Below are 19,758 nucleotides of genomic sequence, written 5' to 3'. Positions count from 1 at the left end.
ACGCAACACAGCATTTAGTCTGCCAGAAAGCCACAAGAAGAAGAAGATCACAGGTTAGAGGTCATTCAAGTACAAGATGGCGCAAGAAGATGCACATTAAACTCCTCCCTCCAATATCTACTGCCATCGTTTATCCTACAGTTGCATTGTCTGTAAGAAATTGTTACTTAAGAGGTTCTTCCAGTTGCATCCATGTTAACATTTTGTTGTTTCATAACCAGATGTGTTATGTTGTTACATTTTGTGAAATTTTATGGTAGATAGCTAGTGGGATGTAGCCCTTGGTCATGAGTCTCAGTTCCATTACGTTACACATACGTCGGAAGTTTACATACACCTTAGCCAAATACATTTAAACTCAGTTTAACTGAGTTGAGCAGCCTTTAAGGTTATGTCGATATAGGACTCGTTTTACCGTGGATATAGATACTTTTGTACCTGTTTCCTCCATCTTCACAAGGTCCTTTACTGTTGTTCTGGGATTGATTTGCACCTTTCGCACCAAAGTACGTTCATCTCTAGGAGACAGAACGCGTCTCCTTCCTGAACGGTATGGCGACTGCGTGGTCCCATGGTGTTTATACTTGCGTACTATTGTTTGTACAGATGAACGTGGTACCTTCAGGCGTTTGTAAATTGCTCCCAAGGATGAACAAGACTTGTGGAGGTCTACAATTTTTTTTCTGACGTCTTGGCTGATTTCTTTTGATTTTCCCATGATGTCAAGCAAAGAGGCACTGAGTTTGAAGGTAGGCCTTGAAATACATCCACAGGTACACCTCCTATTGACTCCAATTGTGTTAGTTAGCCTATCAGAAGTGTCTAAAGGCATGACATAATTTTCTGGAATTTTCCAAGCTGTTTAAAGGCACTGTCAACTTAGTGTATGTAAACTTCTGACCCACTGGAATTGTGATACAGGGAATTATAAGTGAAATAATCTGTCTGTAAACAATTTTTGGAAAAATGACTTGTGTCATGCACAAAGTAGATGTCCTAACTGACTTGCCAAAACTGTAGTTTGTGAACAAGAAATTTGTGGAGTGATTGAAAAACGAGTTTTAATGACTCCAACCTAAGTGTATGTAAACTTCCGACTTCAACTGTAAGTAATTTGTTTTGTGAAGATCCTTGGCGCTGGGTCAGAACATTAACATGGATCGCTTGCTGTACGGTTTTGGAGATATACCTTCTCTTTCATATCAGCCAGAAATAATGTTAAAAAAACTAAAGGTTAAATGAATACACACCTTTTATAGGGTTAATGTTCCCACACAGCCATATCTCCATGTTGCAGCGCGTGTTTACGGACGAGAGACGGATGACAGATGGACCACCTGTGCTAATTCGCTATTTAGCATGCTCCAAATACCTGTGTGCAAGTGAAGAAGCCCATCAGAAATGTGTTGCCACTGAACAATACTGTCGGCTGCAACCGTGATAAAGCCGGTTAAAACAGTGTACAGTAAGTGTATATATTTGTGAAATTATTTGAAGTTTCTAGAACCGTATCAAAATTGAGAATCGATTCACGTTTAGATGGATTATTTGGCTGTTTTGGCAGCCAGAGCCAGTCTACCTCTGAAAATAACATACGATCCTTGGACCTTAAGGAGCAGCGTTAGGCTCCTTAAGAGTACATCTTGGGCTTAGTGGAATGGTGCTATGTTTCCTCTGTTTAAATGTATTGTATGACGGCTCTTTCTTTTGTATCACGACTTTGGAGTTTGTATGGTGTATTGCTCTGTATTTACACGTGAAGTTCCTTATTCTCACTCATATTTAATTCAGTATTTCTTGTTCCTTGTCGTTTCACCCTGTGTCGTTAAGGTGGACAACGAAGATCCAGATATTGACTCCTGTATTATGAAAAAGCATTTAGCTGTCATATCATACTATTAATGAAGAGGGCAGAACAGACACATGTTCTGCCCGTAGAACTTACTGCACACCATGCAAACTGTTCAAGATGAAAGGTAGGCAATGTCCAAATTGGGGGGGGGGGGGCTTCTGGCACATTTCTTTCATATGGTTTGGTAATGTCCAGACGTTTTACGTTTCTGGGGTTGTTTCATCCTGTCTCTCTGATATAATGTGTAGAAGTGTACCATGCTCACCATCTATTTTATTGTTAAATGATGACACTACTTTAGACCTATCTGTCGGGCAGCGACGTAATTTGGCTGGCTGGATTAACAGCAGCCAAGAAGATGATAGCCTCACGTTGGCAGGCTCCACATTCTTTAAACAGACAGCGGTGGGTGCTATCATTCATTTACATTATAAACATGGAAATATCTGTAGCACGAATGCCTTGGCCGGGTGAGAGAAAGATATCTGCTCTTTCATCAGCATATGACTGTAAAAAGACTGCTATTGTGAACCACTAATGTAACTTTGGGTTGGGGAAGTCCTGTGGGATGGGAACTGTATGTTTTCTTCGATCTTGTCACTTGCTTCTTTGTCCAAGTGTTCCTTGTTTTGTGTACCTTACTAAAAACAATAAAAACATTCAATCAAAATGAACAGACCCATTAGTTGTGTATGCAATGGTAACTGCATAGAAAGCAAAAAAACGAGTCGATGGAGATCAGTAGCACTGTACGTTGTAAAGTGATGTTAGTTACATATTAAGAGATTGTTTTAATGGCGTTGTTCATCACATAATTCAGGGTCCTGATGTGTTTACACAGCCTAATGGCATGTAAATAAAGTTTCCTCACTAACTCGCGAAGCGAGGATAGCCAAATGCATTGTCAGCAGGGTCTCTTGCATGCGGTACGGCACACACAGACTTTAATTGCATAAATGCTCCCTCTTAGCATGACCGCTGACAGCGATTGCAGAAAGGAAAGATACATTACTTTTATTCCCTCTGTTATTCTTAATCTCTCATCCCGCCGGTATGTACTGTATTCACCATTTTTATCAGCTACCGCACACTTAGCACTAACACAAATGTCCTCCTCTTCCAGTGGAATAAAAGCCGGAGATAAGTGTTTTGCTTTTACTCTACCTGCTGGGTCCATATATATTATACAATATCGGGGGCGCACAGATGACAATGGATCTGATGAAAACTTTATTCAGGGAGTTTTCATATGATGGTAACGGTCATGATGACTGTGATGCTGGTGATGGTTAGGCTGTTAATGGTTTGCCTGTTGATGGTTCGGCTGTTGATGGTGACAACCAGAAGCATGAAATAGATGACGGGCTTGAAAGTAATGACTGATGTCAGTGATGACATTATTGGCTTCTATAATTAGGATGATGGCCATGACAATTACAGGAAAATATCCCAAAGCGTTACCAGCCAGCTCTGACTTGCTCAGAGTCTGGCAAACTATCCTGCGATTCTCCCCTCCGTATCGGTAACATGTCTGTCCGTGGAAGGTGACTCCTCTCCGTCCTCTGCACCATTCCACATTAGCGGGGGGGAGCAGAGTTAACTCTTATCAGCGTGGGCTGAGCCCGCAGGACCATGGCAATCTTAGTCCACAGGACTGAGGGAGGGGAGGGGTGGAGTGACACTGGCAGATGGGCAGCAACACACATCCAACCACTCATCTCACCCAGATCCCCCAATCTTAAAATTGGCACAAGCACCACCCTTGCCTCTGCCAAAGTCCCCTACTGAAACCAATGTATGCTTTTGTCTTTCACTTTGTGTGCCATTGTCATCGCAATCCGTGTAGCCCTGTCTCGTGGTCTACTGTGCCAGTCTGCTCTGTGGCCGTGGGTTCCATGTGTTTGTCACTGAGGGGGCTTCTTTAATTCCCTCAAATTAATCTGGCTGCCCCTGTGAAGATACGAGGCTAGCACCGCCGAGTTGATGCCACACTGTTTACCTGAAGCATCCTCCACAGGGGGATTTGTTATCCCTTCCTCTTCCATAAAGACAAGGAATTAGCCCGTCCCTACACCGCGGCGGTGGAACGCGGCGGTGTGCTGGGAATATGAATAACTCCTAATGTTGGAGCACTGATACGCCATCAAAACTCTATTCATCCTGACTGTGATTCTCACAGAGCTCATTTTAGCGAGACTGACTGTTGTCGGCTGTATAGACTGACAATTGTTTTTTTGTGGGTGACGGCGACTGACCGTCTCTCATCTGGGGATGAAATGCTGAATGACAGAGATGCTGCTGGGTAAATGGAATCGTCTCGCTGTTCATTTCGGTAGATTGTGGGATCTCAAGGCTGTTGCGGTGGTTTCATGGGTCTCCGATGTTTACCATTGGCTGGCTGGTTGGTTGCATTGCAACATCGTGACAATGGTTGAGTTCGTATTGTGTGCCCCAGGTAGGGAGAGTTTGCTCATTTTAGACCATTCCATTGGTCCTTAAGTGAAATCTTCACCCACCCGAAGCACCGAGCCATGAAAAACAAACTCCGCCACTGATTCATCAAAGGCTACATGGGGAATGGGCATTCCATTGGATACAGTATCTCGGGTGCTTTTATCTTCTGGTACACACTAAAGGAATTTATAGTAGATACTTAATCTGCACTGGGAATAGGACACATGATGATTATGAGGGTAGTACAGATGCCACATTAAAATCCGTTAATACCTTGGATAGCTATTTACTGCAGTTAGCCTATTTGAGAGTGTGTGTTTAAGACGTACGTGGTATCTGTGTGTTTTACAGATTAGGTGAATGCTGGAGAGTCTGCTGGAGGGTCATGGATGAGATTTAGTTAGAAATGATAGCATGTGTGGATAGAAATGGTAGCATGCTGAATAGCCGGTAGGGAGAATTACAAAATAGTTGTTTAGGCTCATATACAATAACACAACATTCGCACACCTACCATCTGCATGGCCAGAGGACTCTGACACCCCAATCTGAGCCTGACCTTCAGAACCAGGTAGCAGGGCAAAGGTCATCATACAGCCATTTTGTGTTGAGGGCTTAGGGAAATTAATTATTCACACAAGTACATTTCTAACCATTCATATTTATTCCTATTTACCTGAAGTGCATGGTGTAGAGCTTGAAGAGCCCTGTTGTTGACCCCAATTGAGTATTGCTCATCATATGATGCAGAGCTGAAGCGCTCACTCTGATTAGCATGGTGGGGAAACCTAGCATGGTTTCCAGTGCTTCCTCTCCACAAGGTAGAGGGCACCGAGGTTAGACCATGAATAAATGATGAAATAATTGCTGTCTGTTTTGAGAGGCTGGTCATGCGTGTCCTGCTCTCCCCTTGCCGGAGTTCTCTCTGCTTGGTTCAGGCACTGGCTCAGGCAGGCAGGCCTTAGGCGTGTTCTGTATTGGCTAATCTTTCGTGGACAGATTCACACGTGAACAGCGAAGACTCATGTAGAATTACAGTATGTGATTACGAGCAGCAGTAGTTCCTGGTTTGGGGTTTTCATTGATTATTTGGATGAATCATGATTAGGCGATGGCGGTGCTTAAACTCGGGCGGTGATTTCAAGCCCTGTGCGCAGTTGTTATTGCACCCCTGGGGAAACATTAAATTAATTAATATTCTTATATTTATGGTTTCATGAAATGCTTCACATTAGCCCCCCCCAAACAATAATATGCAGTGCAGATATGTATCAATATGATATGTCACTTTTTTATTTGACGTTGGGAAATCTGAGATAACATCGATGCTTCTGTGCCAGTGAACAGCTCTGGAACACTGAGCCGTTGACTGTACCAGATGGCTGTATAATGAGCGGGTTGGTTTTTGACAATAACACACCGGACTGTCTACATCCATAACGTTTTGAACCTAGAAGAAGACTGAGAGACAGGAGTAGGCAAGAAGGAGTCGAAGGGATTGGCAAGAAGAATGTTGAGTTGTCCTGAAAAGCATGGTAAGCTAACGTTAAGGAGTGAGTGTCAAGCCAGCTACAGTAGCTAGCTAGCTTGTTGGTTATCTAGTTAGCTAGCTAACTTGTTGCGTTTTACAGCCAGTCTTTCAGTTTTACACATAGCTAGTTGCAGTAGATGATGATAAACTAAACTGCAATTATCATAAACTATTATTATCTAGTTACCTATGGTAGCTATATCTGTAAGATGTAAAGCAAGAATCGTGGCATGTGTCCAAAGCAATGCATGTTGACTAGCAAATGTTTTCCAACATCATCTTTGAGGCAGTCTGTCTGCAAAATTGGGTCTCAACAATCACAAGCATCTAAGTTAACTAACTACAGTAAAATAAGGAGGAGCATGATGTTGTAATGGAATAAGTTGAAGTAGCAATTGTTAGTGAGATGGACCTTGTGCCATAATATAATTTGATTGGATGGCATGTCATATTTTTTAATCAGCTCTATTGTTGTCATTTACAGACATGAATCATGAAATAGGCTAACTAATACATGAACCCTAAATGCAGGTACCATTTTCTTTTGTTAATCTCTTCAGGTTTGTCATCTGATTTCTTTGAGCCTGGTGGAGGTAGATGCCACCATTCGACAAGGCAGGACATTTATCTGCATCCAGGATGAGGTTTGCTACCAGCCGGAACATGGAACACTCTTGTGTCAGTAAGTCATTGTTTTTCTTTAAATTGCATGATACTATTACGAGTATCAAGAGTACTAATACTCCACTCATATAAGTGGAGAAGCCCTGTACACCACCTGTACACCATACACCTGTATAATCCTGGAGTAACTCCCTGTCAGAGAGACTGTGATTAGAGGGTTTAGGCAGAACGCCCTGGGTCAGTGGGAGGTCGGGTGAGGACTGTATTTCAAGCACACTCACTACCTCTATCTGTCTCTCTCCAGGTACCATAGAAACAGAATGGTCCAAGGACCTCCAGAGCCTACTGACCAACTACCTGAGATCTCTCCAAAGCACATAGAAGTAAGCTCCACTCGTAATAGTACACTTGATTCACTCTGTAAATCTCCTTTACTATGGCAGTCTGCCTGTGTGATAGCATAGCATATTGTCCTGGGCCACTGGTTGGATTGGATTTAATGTACTCACTCAAATTCATGCTCTCTCCTCCCTGTAAAAGTCTCCCAGACTTTTATAAAAACTAACATGTGTCCATCCCCCTGTCCCCAGGTGAGTCTTCTGAGCTATGAAACTCTTGAGCAGCACATCAAAAAACCTGCCACCCTGTTGTCAGCTATCCACAGACAGTTCCCTGAGGAAGGATGCAACTAAGTAACTAACCATTTTAATGGCCTAATTTTGGGGATGACCAAATGCAATAAAGTTTTGTATAAACAACTCATTTTCATTTTTCAATTGATAGATTACAAAACAATAACCTTTTCATAGCATGTTTGGCATATATGGTCTTTATTAAATTGTTTTACTTCTGTTGTAAGAGCAAAGAGCTTATGATTCAAAATATAACATACATTTTTATTTATGTATATTAGACACATCACACAGGCATGTCAACTAAAATATACTTTATCAGTGCTATTGCCCATAGTTCTTCCCATAAATTTGAGTGGTTACATACAATACATGGTGACGGAATGGCTGTGAGAGAGAGACTGTTGCTGTACACCCAGCTTATTTTCTAGAAGCCTAGCTATAGTCCACTTAGCTAGGCTAAGGTGAACTCAACTCAGACTGATGGTGGGAATTAACATAAGTTATACAGTTGAAGTCGGAAGTTTACATACACAGGTTGGAGTCACTAAAACTCGTTTTTCAACCACTCCACAAATTCCTTGTTAACAAACCATAGTTTTGGCAAGTCGGTTAGGACATCTACTTGGTGCATGACACAAGTAATTTTTCCAACAATTGTTTCACTTATAATTCCCTGTATCACAATTCCAGTGGGTCAGAAGTTTACATACACTAAGTTGACTGTGCCTTTTAAGCAGCTTGGAAAATTCCATAAAATGATGTCATGGCTTTAGACGCTTCTGATAGGCTAATTGACATCATTTGAGTCAATTAGAGGTGTACCTGTGGGATGTATTTCAAGGCCTACCTTCAAACTCAGTTCTTCTTTGCTTGACATCATGGGAAAATCAAAAGAAATCAGCCAAGATCTCATACAAAAATTGTAGACCTCCACAAGTCTGGTTCATCCTTGGGAGAAATTTCCAAACGCCTGAAGGTACCACAAGTATAAACACCATGACCACACAGCCGTCATACCGCTCAGGAAGGAGACACGTTCTGTCTCCTAGAGATGAACGTACTTTGGTGCGAAAAGTGCAAATCAATCCCAGAACAACAGCAAAGGACCTTGTGAAGATGCTGGAGGAAACCGGTACAAAAGTATCTATATCCACAGTAAAACGAGTTCTATATCGACATAACCTGAAAGGCCGCTCAGCAACGAAGAAGCCGCTGCTCCAAAACCGCCATAAAAAAGCCAGACTACGGTTTACAACTGCACATGGGGACAAATATTGTACTTTTTGGAGAAATGTCCTCTGGTCTGTTTGGCCATAATGACCATCGTTATGTTCGGAGGGAAAAGGGGGAGGCTTGCAAGCCGAAGAACACCATCCCAACCGTGAAGCACGGAGTTGGCAGCATCATGTTGTGGGTGTGCTTTGCTGCAGGAGGGACTGGTGCACTTCACAAAATAGATGGCATCATGAGGAGGGGAATTATGTAGCTATATTGAAGCAACATCTCAAGACATCAGTCAGGAAGTTAAAGCTTGGTCAAAAAATGGGTCTTCCAAATGGACAATGACCCCAAGCATACTTCCAAAGTTGTGGCAAAATGGCTTAAGGACAGCAAAGTCAAGATATTCCATCACAAAGCCCTGACCTCAATCCTATCGAAAATTTGTGGGCAGAACTGAAAAAGCGTGTGCGAGCAAGGAGGCCTACAAACCTGACTTAGTTACACCAGCTCTGTCAGGAGGAATGGGCCAAAATGTACCCAACTTATTGTGGGAAGCTTGTGGAAGGCTACCTGAAATGTTTGACCCAAGTTAAAGAATTTAAAGGCAATGCTACCAAATACTAATTGATTGTATGTAAACTTCTGACACACTGGGAATCTGATGAAAGAAATAAAAGCTGAAATAAATCATTCTCTCTACTATTATTCTGACATTTCTGACAATTTTTTCTGGGATTAAATGTCAGGAATTGTGAAAAACTGAGTTTAAATGTATTTGGCTGAGGTGTATGTAAACCTCCGACTTCAACTGTGTATGTATGTGTGTGTGTATATGTATGTATATATATTATGATTACACTCAAATATACTAATTGATTAAAAAAAATAAGATATTTTTTTTTAAACAGAAATATGTATAATCTTTGTTAATGATATCATAAATAGGACTGGTGGAGTTGTCACACTTGCTGTTAACAAAAATATATGGAAATGTCTGCTCTACTCAAAATTACAACCAACTAATTTCAGAATTACCACAAATGGAAGAGGCAAGTGGAAGGGGGAGAAAGTAAGGAACTTGTCTGTTGGCCCTGCATTAAAGACCAAAATTGTGATAAATAAAAAAGTATACCAGTTCCATTTAAGGACAAAACATTGACAGCTGTGCCATATCGATCGCAAAATAGTTGGGAATAAATTTTAGATTTCCCTATTCCATGGCACATGGTTTATGAACTGATACACAAAACAGCGCCGGATTCAAACTTAGTTTTTCAATTTCAATTATTATACAAAATTCTTGCAAGCAATAGAATGTTATATACAGTATATGGGGGATACAACAATCCCAGCTCTGCAGCTTTTCCTGCGAAGAGACAGAATCATTTAGATCACTTGTTTTGGTACTGTCCATATGTAGCTTGTTCACAGGTACAGAAATGGCTAAAGAATTGCAACATTTACCTGAAGCTAACGCTAGCACTGCCAGGTGATTTAAAAAGTCATAGTCAATCAATTAGTAACACAATAATACTGTTAGCAAAAAATATATATATTTAATTTACAATATGTACAATCTGTCCGAATAGGAAGGTTCAAAACTTTTGTGAAACATCACAGCACAGTTGAAAAATATGCCAAAATAGACATAAAAACTGGATAGTGTTCAGAAATAGATGGGAGGGGTTGAGTGGAGCTGAAGGATGGGACTAAAAACAAGCGAAAGATACGAATGTAAACTATAATGTGTCCTTAAATGTATATAGTATGTATAAGATGGAAGTAGAAGCCTAAGAGTTGTTGTCCATTAGTTTACTCCAATTAGGGGAGGGATGGTAGGGTTAGGGGAAAATAATATAGGAAAATATAAAGTACCGATCAAAAGTTTGGACACACCTACTCTTTCAATGTTTTTTCTTTATTTTTACTATTTTCTACATTGTAGAATAATAGTGAAGACATCAAAACTATGAAATAACACACATTGAATAATGTATTAACCAAAAAAGTGTTAAACAAATCAAAATATATTTGAGATTCTTCAAAGTAGCCACCCGTTGCCTTGACGACAGCTTTGCACACTTTTGGCATTCTCTCAACCAACTTCATGAGGTAGTCACCTGGAATGCTTTTCTAACAGTCTTGAAGGAGTTCCCACATATGCTGAGCACTTGTTGGCTGCTTCTCCTTAACTCTGCAGTCCAACTCATCACAAACCATTTCAATTGGGTTGAGGTTGGGTGATTGTGGAAGCCAGGTCATCTGATGCAGCACTCCATCGCTCTCCTTCTTGGTCAAATAGCCCATACACAGCCTGGAGGTGTGTTTTGGGTCATTGTACTGTTTGAAAAATAAATGATAGTCCCACTAAGTGCAAAGCAGATGGGATTTTATGTTGCTGCAGAATGTTGTGGTAGCCATACTGGTCAAGTGGGCCTTGAATTCTAAATTAATCACTGACATTGTCACCAGCAAAGCACCCCAACACCATCACACCTCCTCCATGCTTCATGGTGGGAACCACACGTGCGGAGAGCATCCGTTCACCTACTCTGTGTCTCACAAAAGACAGCTGTTGGAACCAAAAATCTCAAATTTGGACTCATCAGGCCTAAGGACAGATTTCCACCGGTCTAATGTCCATTGCTCGTGTTTCGTGGCCCAAGCAAGTGTCTTCTTATTGGTTTCCTTTAGTAGTGGTTTCTTTATAGCAATTCGACCATGAAGGCCTGACTCATACGGTGTCCTCTGAGCAGTTGATGTTGAGATGTGTTTATTAGTTGAACTCTGTGAAGCATTTATTTGGGCTGCAATTTCTGAGTAGGTGTGTCCAAACTTTTGACTGTTACTGGAAAAAAAAAATGTTAGCCATTTTCCGTCCAGCAGTTAATACTATTTTCTCAAATTCATCAATCAAATGGATAGTTAGCAAATAAACTTTTTTTATCTGCCTGATACAGCTGGCCAGTTGATAGTAATGTAGGATGAATGATACAGCTGGCTAGCCGCAAGTTCATCTGAAATGTATACATACCGGTACGCACTTCGTCCACTGCCAGTCCTATCAACCGCTTGCTGAACATGCTTGTTTGTAGAAATTTTCTCCATACATCGCTTGGTGTATTCTTCCAGTTGGCAAGCATGTGAAATTGTCCCCTTTACTAGTCAAACATTTTAAGCATAACTGTTGCAGTGGCTTAAATGACGAGATAGAATGGAATAGCTGTGTTGAAAACATCCTCACTCACTTCTTCCATGTTTACTGCTTTGCGTGTGTCCACCCGGATCATAAACACGGTTGAAATTAGCGTAAGGGAGGGGGTTGGCCGAGAGTTTATTTTTGCAAGGGAGGAGACTTCCCTTTCTTCCTTCACACAACAGAAATCAGAGTTTCACAACACATTCCTCCCAGAAGTTAAACTCTTAAGGATCAGCCCCTTTTTTTCAATTGTCACCTAAAATGACATACCCAAATCTAACTGCCTGTAACTCAGGCATTGAAGCAAGGATATGCACATTTTTGATACCATTTGAAAGGAAACACTTTGAAGTTTGTGGAAATGTGAAATTAATGTAGGAGAATATAACACATTAGATCTGGTAGAAGAGAATACGAAGAAAAAACCAAACCGTTTGTATGTTTTTTTTTATACCATCGTCTTTGAAATGCAGGAGAAAGACCATGTGTATTATTCCAGCCCAGGCACAATTTAGATTTTGGCAATTAGATGGCAGCAGTGTATGTGCAACGTTTAAGACTGATCCAACGAACCATTGTATTTCTGTTCAAAATGTTGAATCAAGACTGCCCAAATGTGGGGGCAATGCCCTCTCTGCAGATGTTTTATCCATGACCTGCTTCCTCACCAAACAAAGGCCCTTTTTGTCCTACACACCACATTGTGGGCAGGATTCAGTCTGTGCTAAGGATCAGGAGGGGAGAGGCCTAGTTCAGAAGTGAAATGGGTAGAGGCTCTGCCACCCACAGACTGATTGTCCCTGGCTGTGCTCTTCGCCCTGGGGCCCAGGGGCAGCGTTTCGCTGATGCTGTGAGGGGAATGAATAATGGGGCGTGGCACAGAGTCTCTGTGAAAACCAGGCCTGTCGGCACAATACAGTCCCCTTTCATGCTGTTAGAGAAGCTGGCAGGCAGCTGTGTCTAACTATGTGTGTGAGCGTGCGTGTGTTCATGGATGCGTGCGTGCACCTGTGCGTTTTTATGTATGTGCCGGGTATGTACGTACCCTTGAGAGCAGCGGCACCAACAGTATTTCATGCTTCCCTCTTTTATCAAACGACTTCTATTTAAATCATTGACTCAACTGTATCAAATGGATGTTTGTAACTCAGTTAAAATGCAGTGGAAATTCAGCCTGATGCATTGAGATTTAAGAAGACATTTGTGTTTATGTGTTAGTGTTCCTAATCTGTCCCCAAACAGTGCTTCTCAGTGACCCCAGGCTGGCTAAGAAAATACCAGGGAAAAATAAGTTCAGACTCATGAATCCAACATTTTTATCCTCAAACTGAAACTTTGCTAAGCTCAACAATACTTGAGAAGTATATTTTTTATTGTCACTCTTTAATTGAATTCACCTCTGGCTTGTCTATTATCCCAACCTGGTATGAGTTATCCTGTCAAGCTCATTTATTTAACAAAGAGTATTAAATATTTCCCGTCTGAATTTCATTCTGGGGCCGCCTGACGTACCTGATATGAATGGGACAACACAAGGGAGTCAGAGAAATAAAATTGACTGTCACTTATCCTCAACCTTGCTTTTGGAAAAGCCAATTTGGGGAATTATTTAAAAAAAAAAAACTGGTTGCACAGCCTTGAAAGAGAGAGTGTGTGTGCGCACGCGCAACGATCTGTGTGTGTGCAATGATTCAAAGTTGCATGCACCACTCACCCCCCCCCCCCCACCCCCTTCCCCCTCAGTCAGTGGGGGCTCATTAGTAACCTAGTCAGGTGTGCCTGAGACTAGAGCTAGCTCTGATAATTGTATAAATAAATATGTGAGCCATACACACCTCACTAGTGATATGCCTTATATCCCTGCTACTTCCCCGATACACCATCATCCACAAAGCAAATCCCCCACGCATTAAAAATGTTTAGGTCAGTGTTTCTCCGCCAGACTCCACACCAATCATTCAGGAAATTATACAGTGCATCCGTACAGATGGGATTATGTGGGAAGGACATTTTGTGTTCCTACTTGTTCCTCTTGAGAAAACAGAGATTTTAGGAAGAGCTACTACCAATATTACGACATTTTAAACAACAGTGTATGTTACTGATAGAAAGACGGCACCTGTAGCACACATGAATTATCACCCCTCTAAAGAGTCCAGACAAAGTACAATATGTAGATATAATTTCAAACATGCTATTTCATTACCTCCTGTCTATGGAATCAAGACTTCTCTTACTACAGGTCGATGTTTGATACTATGTGTCGTCGAGAGGATGCATGTGTGGTACATTTGAAATCAGTGTATTAGGAAATTGTTTTTGAACACCAACTAAATAAACAGATGTATCAATATTAGTGATCCAAGTATGCATTTTGAGATCAACACGCTGATTGTCGTAGTTATTTACCAAAAAGCAGCGTTTAATTTGCGTTCCATTTCAAGCTCCACTCATCTCATCAGGCTCTTCATTTAGAGGTTTCAATCAGTCTCGTGAAGAATGAAAAAACCATAAACAACTAACAGTTTCATTTCTCTGCCCTAAATTTCCCACAAAGAGAATCATTTCCTCCCCTATTCACAATTGGCACCCGGCTTCATTGCGGAGTAATTTAATTTGGGGTATCTGCCGCAAGGGTTTTTCATGAATCAAGAATCAGTCTCCCTGCATTGCTCCAATACCCTTTTTCTATTGATTTTTGTAACTGTTTTGTTATGTTGTCCTTGCCCCCAGCACATAAAGTGTCTCATGTCTGATAGCCTATTCCGGAGCCGCCACGTCCATGATAAGTCCTGTAATAAACCAAAGCACAGAAACACCAGATAAAGGTCCTCTGCACAGCCTAGATCAAGGCGACTTTGTTCAGTATTGTGCTATAATGAATCTCCGTAAAGGCAGTCTGGATGTCATCCCTATACAGAGAGAGAGAGACAGACAGACTCTGGGCTTCCAGTCAAATTAACAGGCAAAGGTGAGGCAAATGAGAGGACTTCAAAAGCACCTTTAAAGTGGTTAGACAGAGAGAACCTCCCTCTCCCCTGCCACGCTTTAATAGGATCCAGGATTGAGATCCGCCAGCTACTCTCTTCTGCACGGTCATCTTCTTCTGTCCCTACAGACCATAATATTAACTATTAAAGGAGAGAGAGGAAGAGAAAGAGACAGAGAGAGAGAGAGAGTGACACAGAGATAGAGAGACAGAAGAAAATTGTCTTTGCAGACTGGTGGACCAATTTGCAGACTTTTCCATGATTCTAGTTGGATTAGGATAATGCTTCCTCTAACAGGTGCTCTCTTTTTAGTAGTCAATAGGTTGGAGGAGTTACGCAAGCCAAACGGCCACCTCAGGGGATCCACAATTAATAAACGCTGTCTTTCACCTTTTAACAGGAATACACTCAACCAATTCCCTGCCAACGTAAGTGCGATATTGAGAACGTTGACCAAGATAAATGGAACAATGCTAAGGGAGCTGAACCCTATTTATATTCTTCTGTTGTTCATTCCCCATTGAGATGATGTGATGTATTGTCATGGCAACCCGTAAGGCCTTTGTATTACATGTGAACGAGGAAATCCCTTGGACTCAGACGTCTGATTTCATAATAGCCAAGAGCATCTGTAAGAGCATTAGCTACAATGACTCTTTAAAAAAAAGGGGGTCAAGACCAAGGTTACGGTTGGTTGATTGTCTTAATGGAGAATGTGGATTTGAACCTTTCATAACCTTGCGATTGGCATGTCACTTCTCTATCTGGTACTGGATTGGAAAAGACTCTAGAGAAAGATGCAAAGATAAATCGCGGTGAATAAAGATTAGGAAGGGGTTGCAGTGGCAGTAATAACATTTCTGGCCGGATGCCGGGGTTACGATTATTGTTATCCCCCCCCCGTGTAATTCAATTTGTCAATTCACATCAATTCATTAATTTTCTTGTATGCACTGGATTATTCGGAAGTTGGTGCAAACAACTCCCGAGAATATTTCCTATTTAATTACTGTGTCAATATGTCTGGTTTGCATAACAGATTGAAAATTACATTTCCATTATTATATTTACAATTTATTCTGTCTTTAGTGTAAATGTTAAACTTTCCACCAGAAAAGTTGGAGTATTTCTTGGTTTATAATGAATAGAGGTGCTAATGATCCCAAGCACCTTGTGATTTAACACTGTACTGAGCCATGCACATTCTCAGTCACTGTGTCCCGGGGGAGGACATTCCGGGACGGACAGCTCAGTACTGTAGTCACAATTGAGGTTGAGGTCCTAGCCTAAATCATCCATTCTCTCAACACTGTCAACAATCTATTCTCTATGTCTTCAAAATAATGGTGAACATTAAATTATTGTAATTTCTTTTGCCAAGTCCAGGAGAGTTTTCTTAACTTATATTAAGTGTTCTACTGGTATACTCAGCCTCAAGCAAGGCGGCTTAGTGAGATGACACTGGGCGTTGTTTACAAACTCAGCTTTTTGAACTGTTGATGTAAATTTAAATGTCAAGACTTGTTAGCCAGTTAATGATACACACATAATGAAAATGGGAGATTTGGAAGCTTTGGAGAGTTATGCAAAATGGGGACTGACATTAAATCACAGCTCAAGATGTTACTGGCATCACTTTGTGTACAGATAATCCACTGCTCACTTATACTGTCAGAAATCACACACATGACCACACACTGTCACAGTGCCTTTCAAGGGTCTACACTACTGTACAGTGTTGCCAAGTTTGTAGTTTCTGTCACAACAGTCTGCGTATTGTTGTCATTGCAAAGGTCTGATTCACCAGACTATTATGACAGGGAATGGCTCGGTTTAGTGCTGAAAGGGGTGATTTTAAGAATGAAAAGATATGGTACCAAAAGGAAAAAGGAAATTGCTTGTGTTGAAGGAATATATAGTATCTCCTGATGTTGATAGGTTCTACAGTGCTTCTGAAGCCTACATGCACCATATTATCTGGTAGTATTGGCACCTATTGGACACATGCTTTACTCCTTGGATGGACATTGATCTCAATATGGTCTTTCTCTACAAACTCATTGGACCAGGGTTAGATGATTGACTGTGGATGTAACTCACAAGCTCTCTGCAGAGTCAAAGCTTCAGAGAATCCACAAGGGACCTTTACACTGATTACTTTCATCCACAGTATATTCCATGTTATACATTTCTGGTAAATCCATTGTTATAGACCTTTAATATTGATTTTGAGGTTCGTCATTTTGACGGTCCCACTAGTAAGCCCAATAGGCTGTAACAGTTCGATCGCACCTCAAAACAAGGGGTGTACCATAACGCTATTATAATACTGTGTAAAAATGTCTTAAGATAAAAAGTATGTCTTAGCGGTCCATTTGAACTATCCAAATCCATTCACAAATCCCTTTAGACAAGTCTAGTATTTACACTACCTTTCTTTACCCAGAATTAATCATCTTTTCAAAATATTTCCCCCATCTACAGATTATTAGTTCCTGTATATACCATGTTAGTCATCAATCCTAAAACATGTATCTCTCTCTAATCAATAGAATGATCCCGTCCACCAGTCAGGACTTCCTGGTTCGTGACCTGGTGTCAGGGCGTGAGTACGACCTGTGTGTCCTGGCGGTCTACGATGACGGCATCACCTCGTTGACGGCCACGCGGCAGGTGGGCTGTGTCCAGTTCATCACGGAGACCGAGTACAGCCAGTGCCAGGCCCTCCACAGCCAGTTCCTGGGCGGCACCATGATCATCATTATTGGTGGCATCATCGTGGCCTCCGTTCTCGTCTTCATCATCATCCTCATGATCCGCTACAAGGTCTACAGCCACCAGGGCATGGACACAGGCAAGGTGGGCACCCTGGCCAACATCCGTGCCCAGACCAACGGAGGACAGGCTGGGGGACAGGTGTCCCACTCTGGGTCTAAAGTTACAGAGAGTCAGGAGGAGCAGCAGGGTCATGCCTTTGCTGGGGTGGGAGTGGGACCAGGGACAGGGGTAGGAGGGGGTGTGAGTGGAGCGGCATCGCCTAATGCCACCCTAAAGAACTCTAACACCATGGTGCTGGTGGTTGACTGTGAGAAGGCGGTGCAGATATCAGACATGACTGCTGAGGACCTGCTGTCGCCAAGTAAGAGGCGTCACTCCAGGACTGCCTTTGAGATGAAGAGGAGAGCCTCCCTCACACCCAAAGAGGCCACCATCGTCGATGTGGGGGGAAGTAAGTACTTGAGAGAGAGAGACAGATACAAATGGTTGTGAATGGGGTGAATGAGAGAGTGACCCAATTTTTCATAATTTTCAATGTGGTATCTCTATGGCATGTCTGAAACATCTGGCTTGTAATTAATTTGTATTCCTTCTGTGACCTACAGTAGGTATCAGCAGCTAGAGCTCTGCCACTGAACATGAGCCCATAGCATAACCCAGCCCAGCACACCTCATTGCATCACATAAAATGCCAGTTCAGAGACATGTAATTGCTAAGAACAGGGCCATTCAACTGATTCAATGGGTCACAGCCAGATATATTTTAAAGAACCTCGCCAGAGTGAGAAACTTGGATACATTGTTCCCGTTGGATAATTGCACTTTCTGAATGAATGGCCATGGATATCCAGAGCCATGGCCTTGTAAATCACTAAATCAATATGGTGAATTAAATCGGGGTCAGGGAGAGACAGGCCCTCTCTTTCAATTCCGTCAATCACCCATGTCAGCTACAACATTGATTTTAGTGGAAAGTAAGGGACATAATGAACCAAAATGATCCATTTAGGCTGAGGATAATTTTGTCAATGAAAATGATTGAATTTGGCTGCCTTTGAACCTGACCAAAACCTTTGCAGTGGGCAACCACATTCTCAAAGTCATTGCTGTGTAATGCACACTTTGCACTGCAATGCACATACAGTGCCTTTGCGAAAGTATTCGGCCGCCTTGAACTTTTCGACCTTTTGCCACATTTCAGGCTTCAAACATAAAGATATAAAACTGTAATTTTTTGTTAAGAATCATCAACAAGTGGGACACAATTATGAAGTGGAATGAAATTTATTGGATATTTCAAACTTTTTTAACAAATAAAAAACGGAAAAATTGGCCGTGCAAAATTATTCAGCCCCTTTACTTTCAGTGCAGCAAACTCTCTCCAGAAGTTCAGTGAGGATCTCTGAATGATCCAATGTTGACCTAAATGACTAATGATGATAAATAGAATCCACCTGTGTGTAATCAAGTATCCGTATAAATGCACCTGCTCTGTGATAGTCTCAGAGGTCTGTTTAAAGCGCAGAGAGCATCACGAAGAACAAGGAACACACCAGGCAGGTCCGAGATACTGTTGTGGCGAAGTTTAAAGCCGGATTTGGATACAAAAAGATTTCCCAAGCTTTAAACATCCCAAGGAGCACTGTGCAAGCGATAATATTGAAATGGAAGGAGTATCAGACCACTGCAAATCTACGAAGGCCCGGCCGTCCCTCTAAACTTTCAGCTCATACAAGGAGAAGACTGATCAGAGATGCAGCCAAGAGGCCCATGATCACTCAGGATGAACTGCAGAGATCTACAGCTGAGGTGGGAGACTCTGTCCATAGGACAACAATCAGTCGTATACTGCACAAATCTGGCCTTTTTGGAAGAGTGGCAAGAAGATAGCCATTTCTTAAAGATATCCATAAAAAGTGTCGTTTAAAGTTTGCCACTCGCCACCTGGGAGACACACCAAACATGTGGAAGAAGGTGCTCTGGTCAGATGAAACCAAAATCGAACTTCTTGGCAACAATGCAAAACGTTATGTTTGGCGTAAAAGCAACACAGCTCATCACCCTGAACACACCATCCCCACTGTCAAACATGGTGGTGGCAGCATCATGGTTTGGGCCTGCTTTTCTTCAGCAGGGGCAGGGAAGATGGTTAAAATTGATGGGAAGATGAATGGAGCCAAATGCAGGACCATTCTGGAAGAGAACCTGATGGAGTCTGCAAAAGACCTGAGACTGGGACGGAGATTTGTCTTCCAACAAGACAATGATCCAAAACATAAAGCAAAATCTACAATGGAATGGTTCACAAATAAACATATCCAGGTGTTAGAATGGCCAAGTCAAAGTCCAGACCTGAATCCAATCGAGAATCTGTGGAAAGAACTGAAAACTGCTGTTCACAAACGCTCTCCATCCAACCTCACTGAGCTTGAGCTGTTTTGCAAGGAGGAATGGGCAAACATTTCAGTCTCTCG

At 41.8% G+C, this 19,758-nt stretch overlaps 1 protein-coding gene across 2 annotated transcripts in view; it reads left to right on the top strand.

The window, feature by feature from the left end:
• LOC106612724 (leucine-rich repeat and fibronectin type III domain-containing protein 1-like protein) overlaps positions 1-19,758 on the top strand; it is a 116,924-nt gene that overhangs the window by 83,154 nt on the left and 14,012 nt on the right. For both annotated transcript variants that reach the window (XM_014214177.3, XM_014214176.3), the window contains exon 4: positions 17,059-17,735. In XM_014214177.3, the coding sequence (XP_014069652.1) occupies positions 17,059-17,735 (677 nt within the window). The remainder of the gene's footprint in view (positions 1-17,058; positions 17,736-19,758) is intronic.

Source organism: Salmo salar, chromosome 09, assembly GCF_965601325.2.
Source record: "Salmo salar chromosome 09, fSalSal1, whole genome shotgun sequence".
Classification (NCBI taxonomy): Eukaryota; Metazoa; Chordata; class Actinopteri; order Salmoniformes; family Salmonidae; genus Salmo; species Salmo salar.
This window is presented reverse-complemented; position numbering and strand designations above follow the sequence as displayed.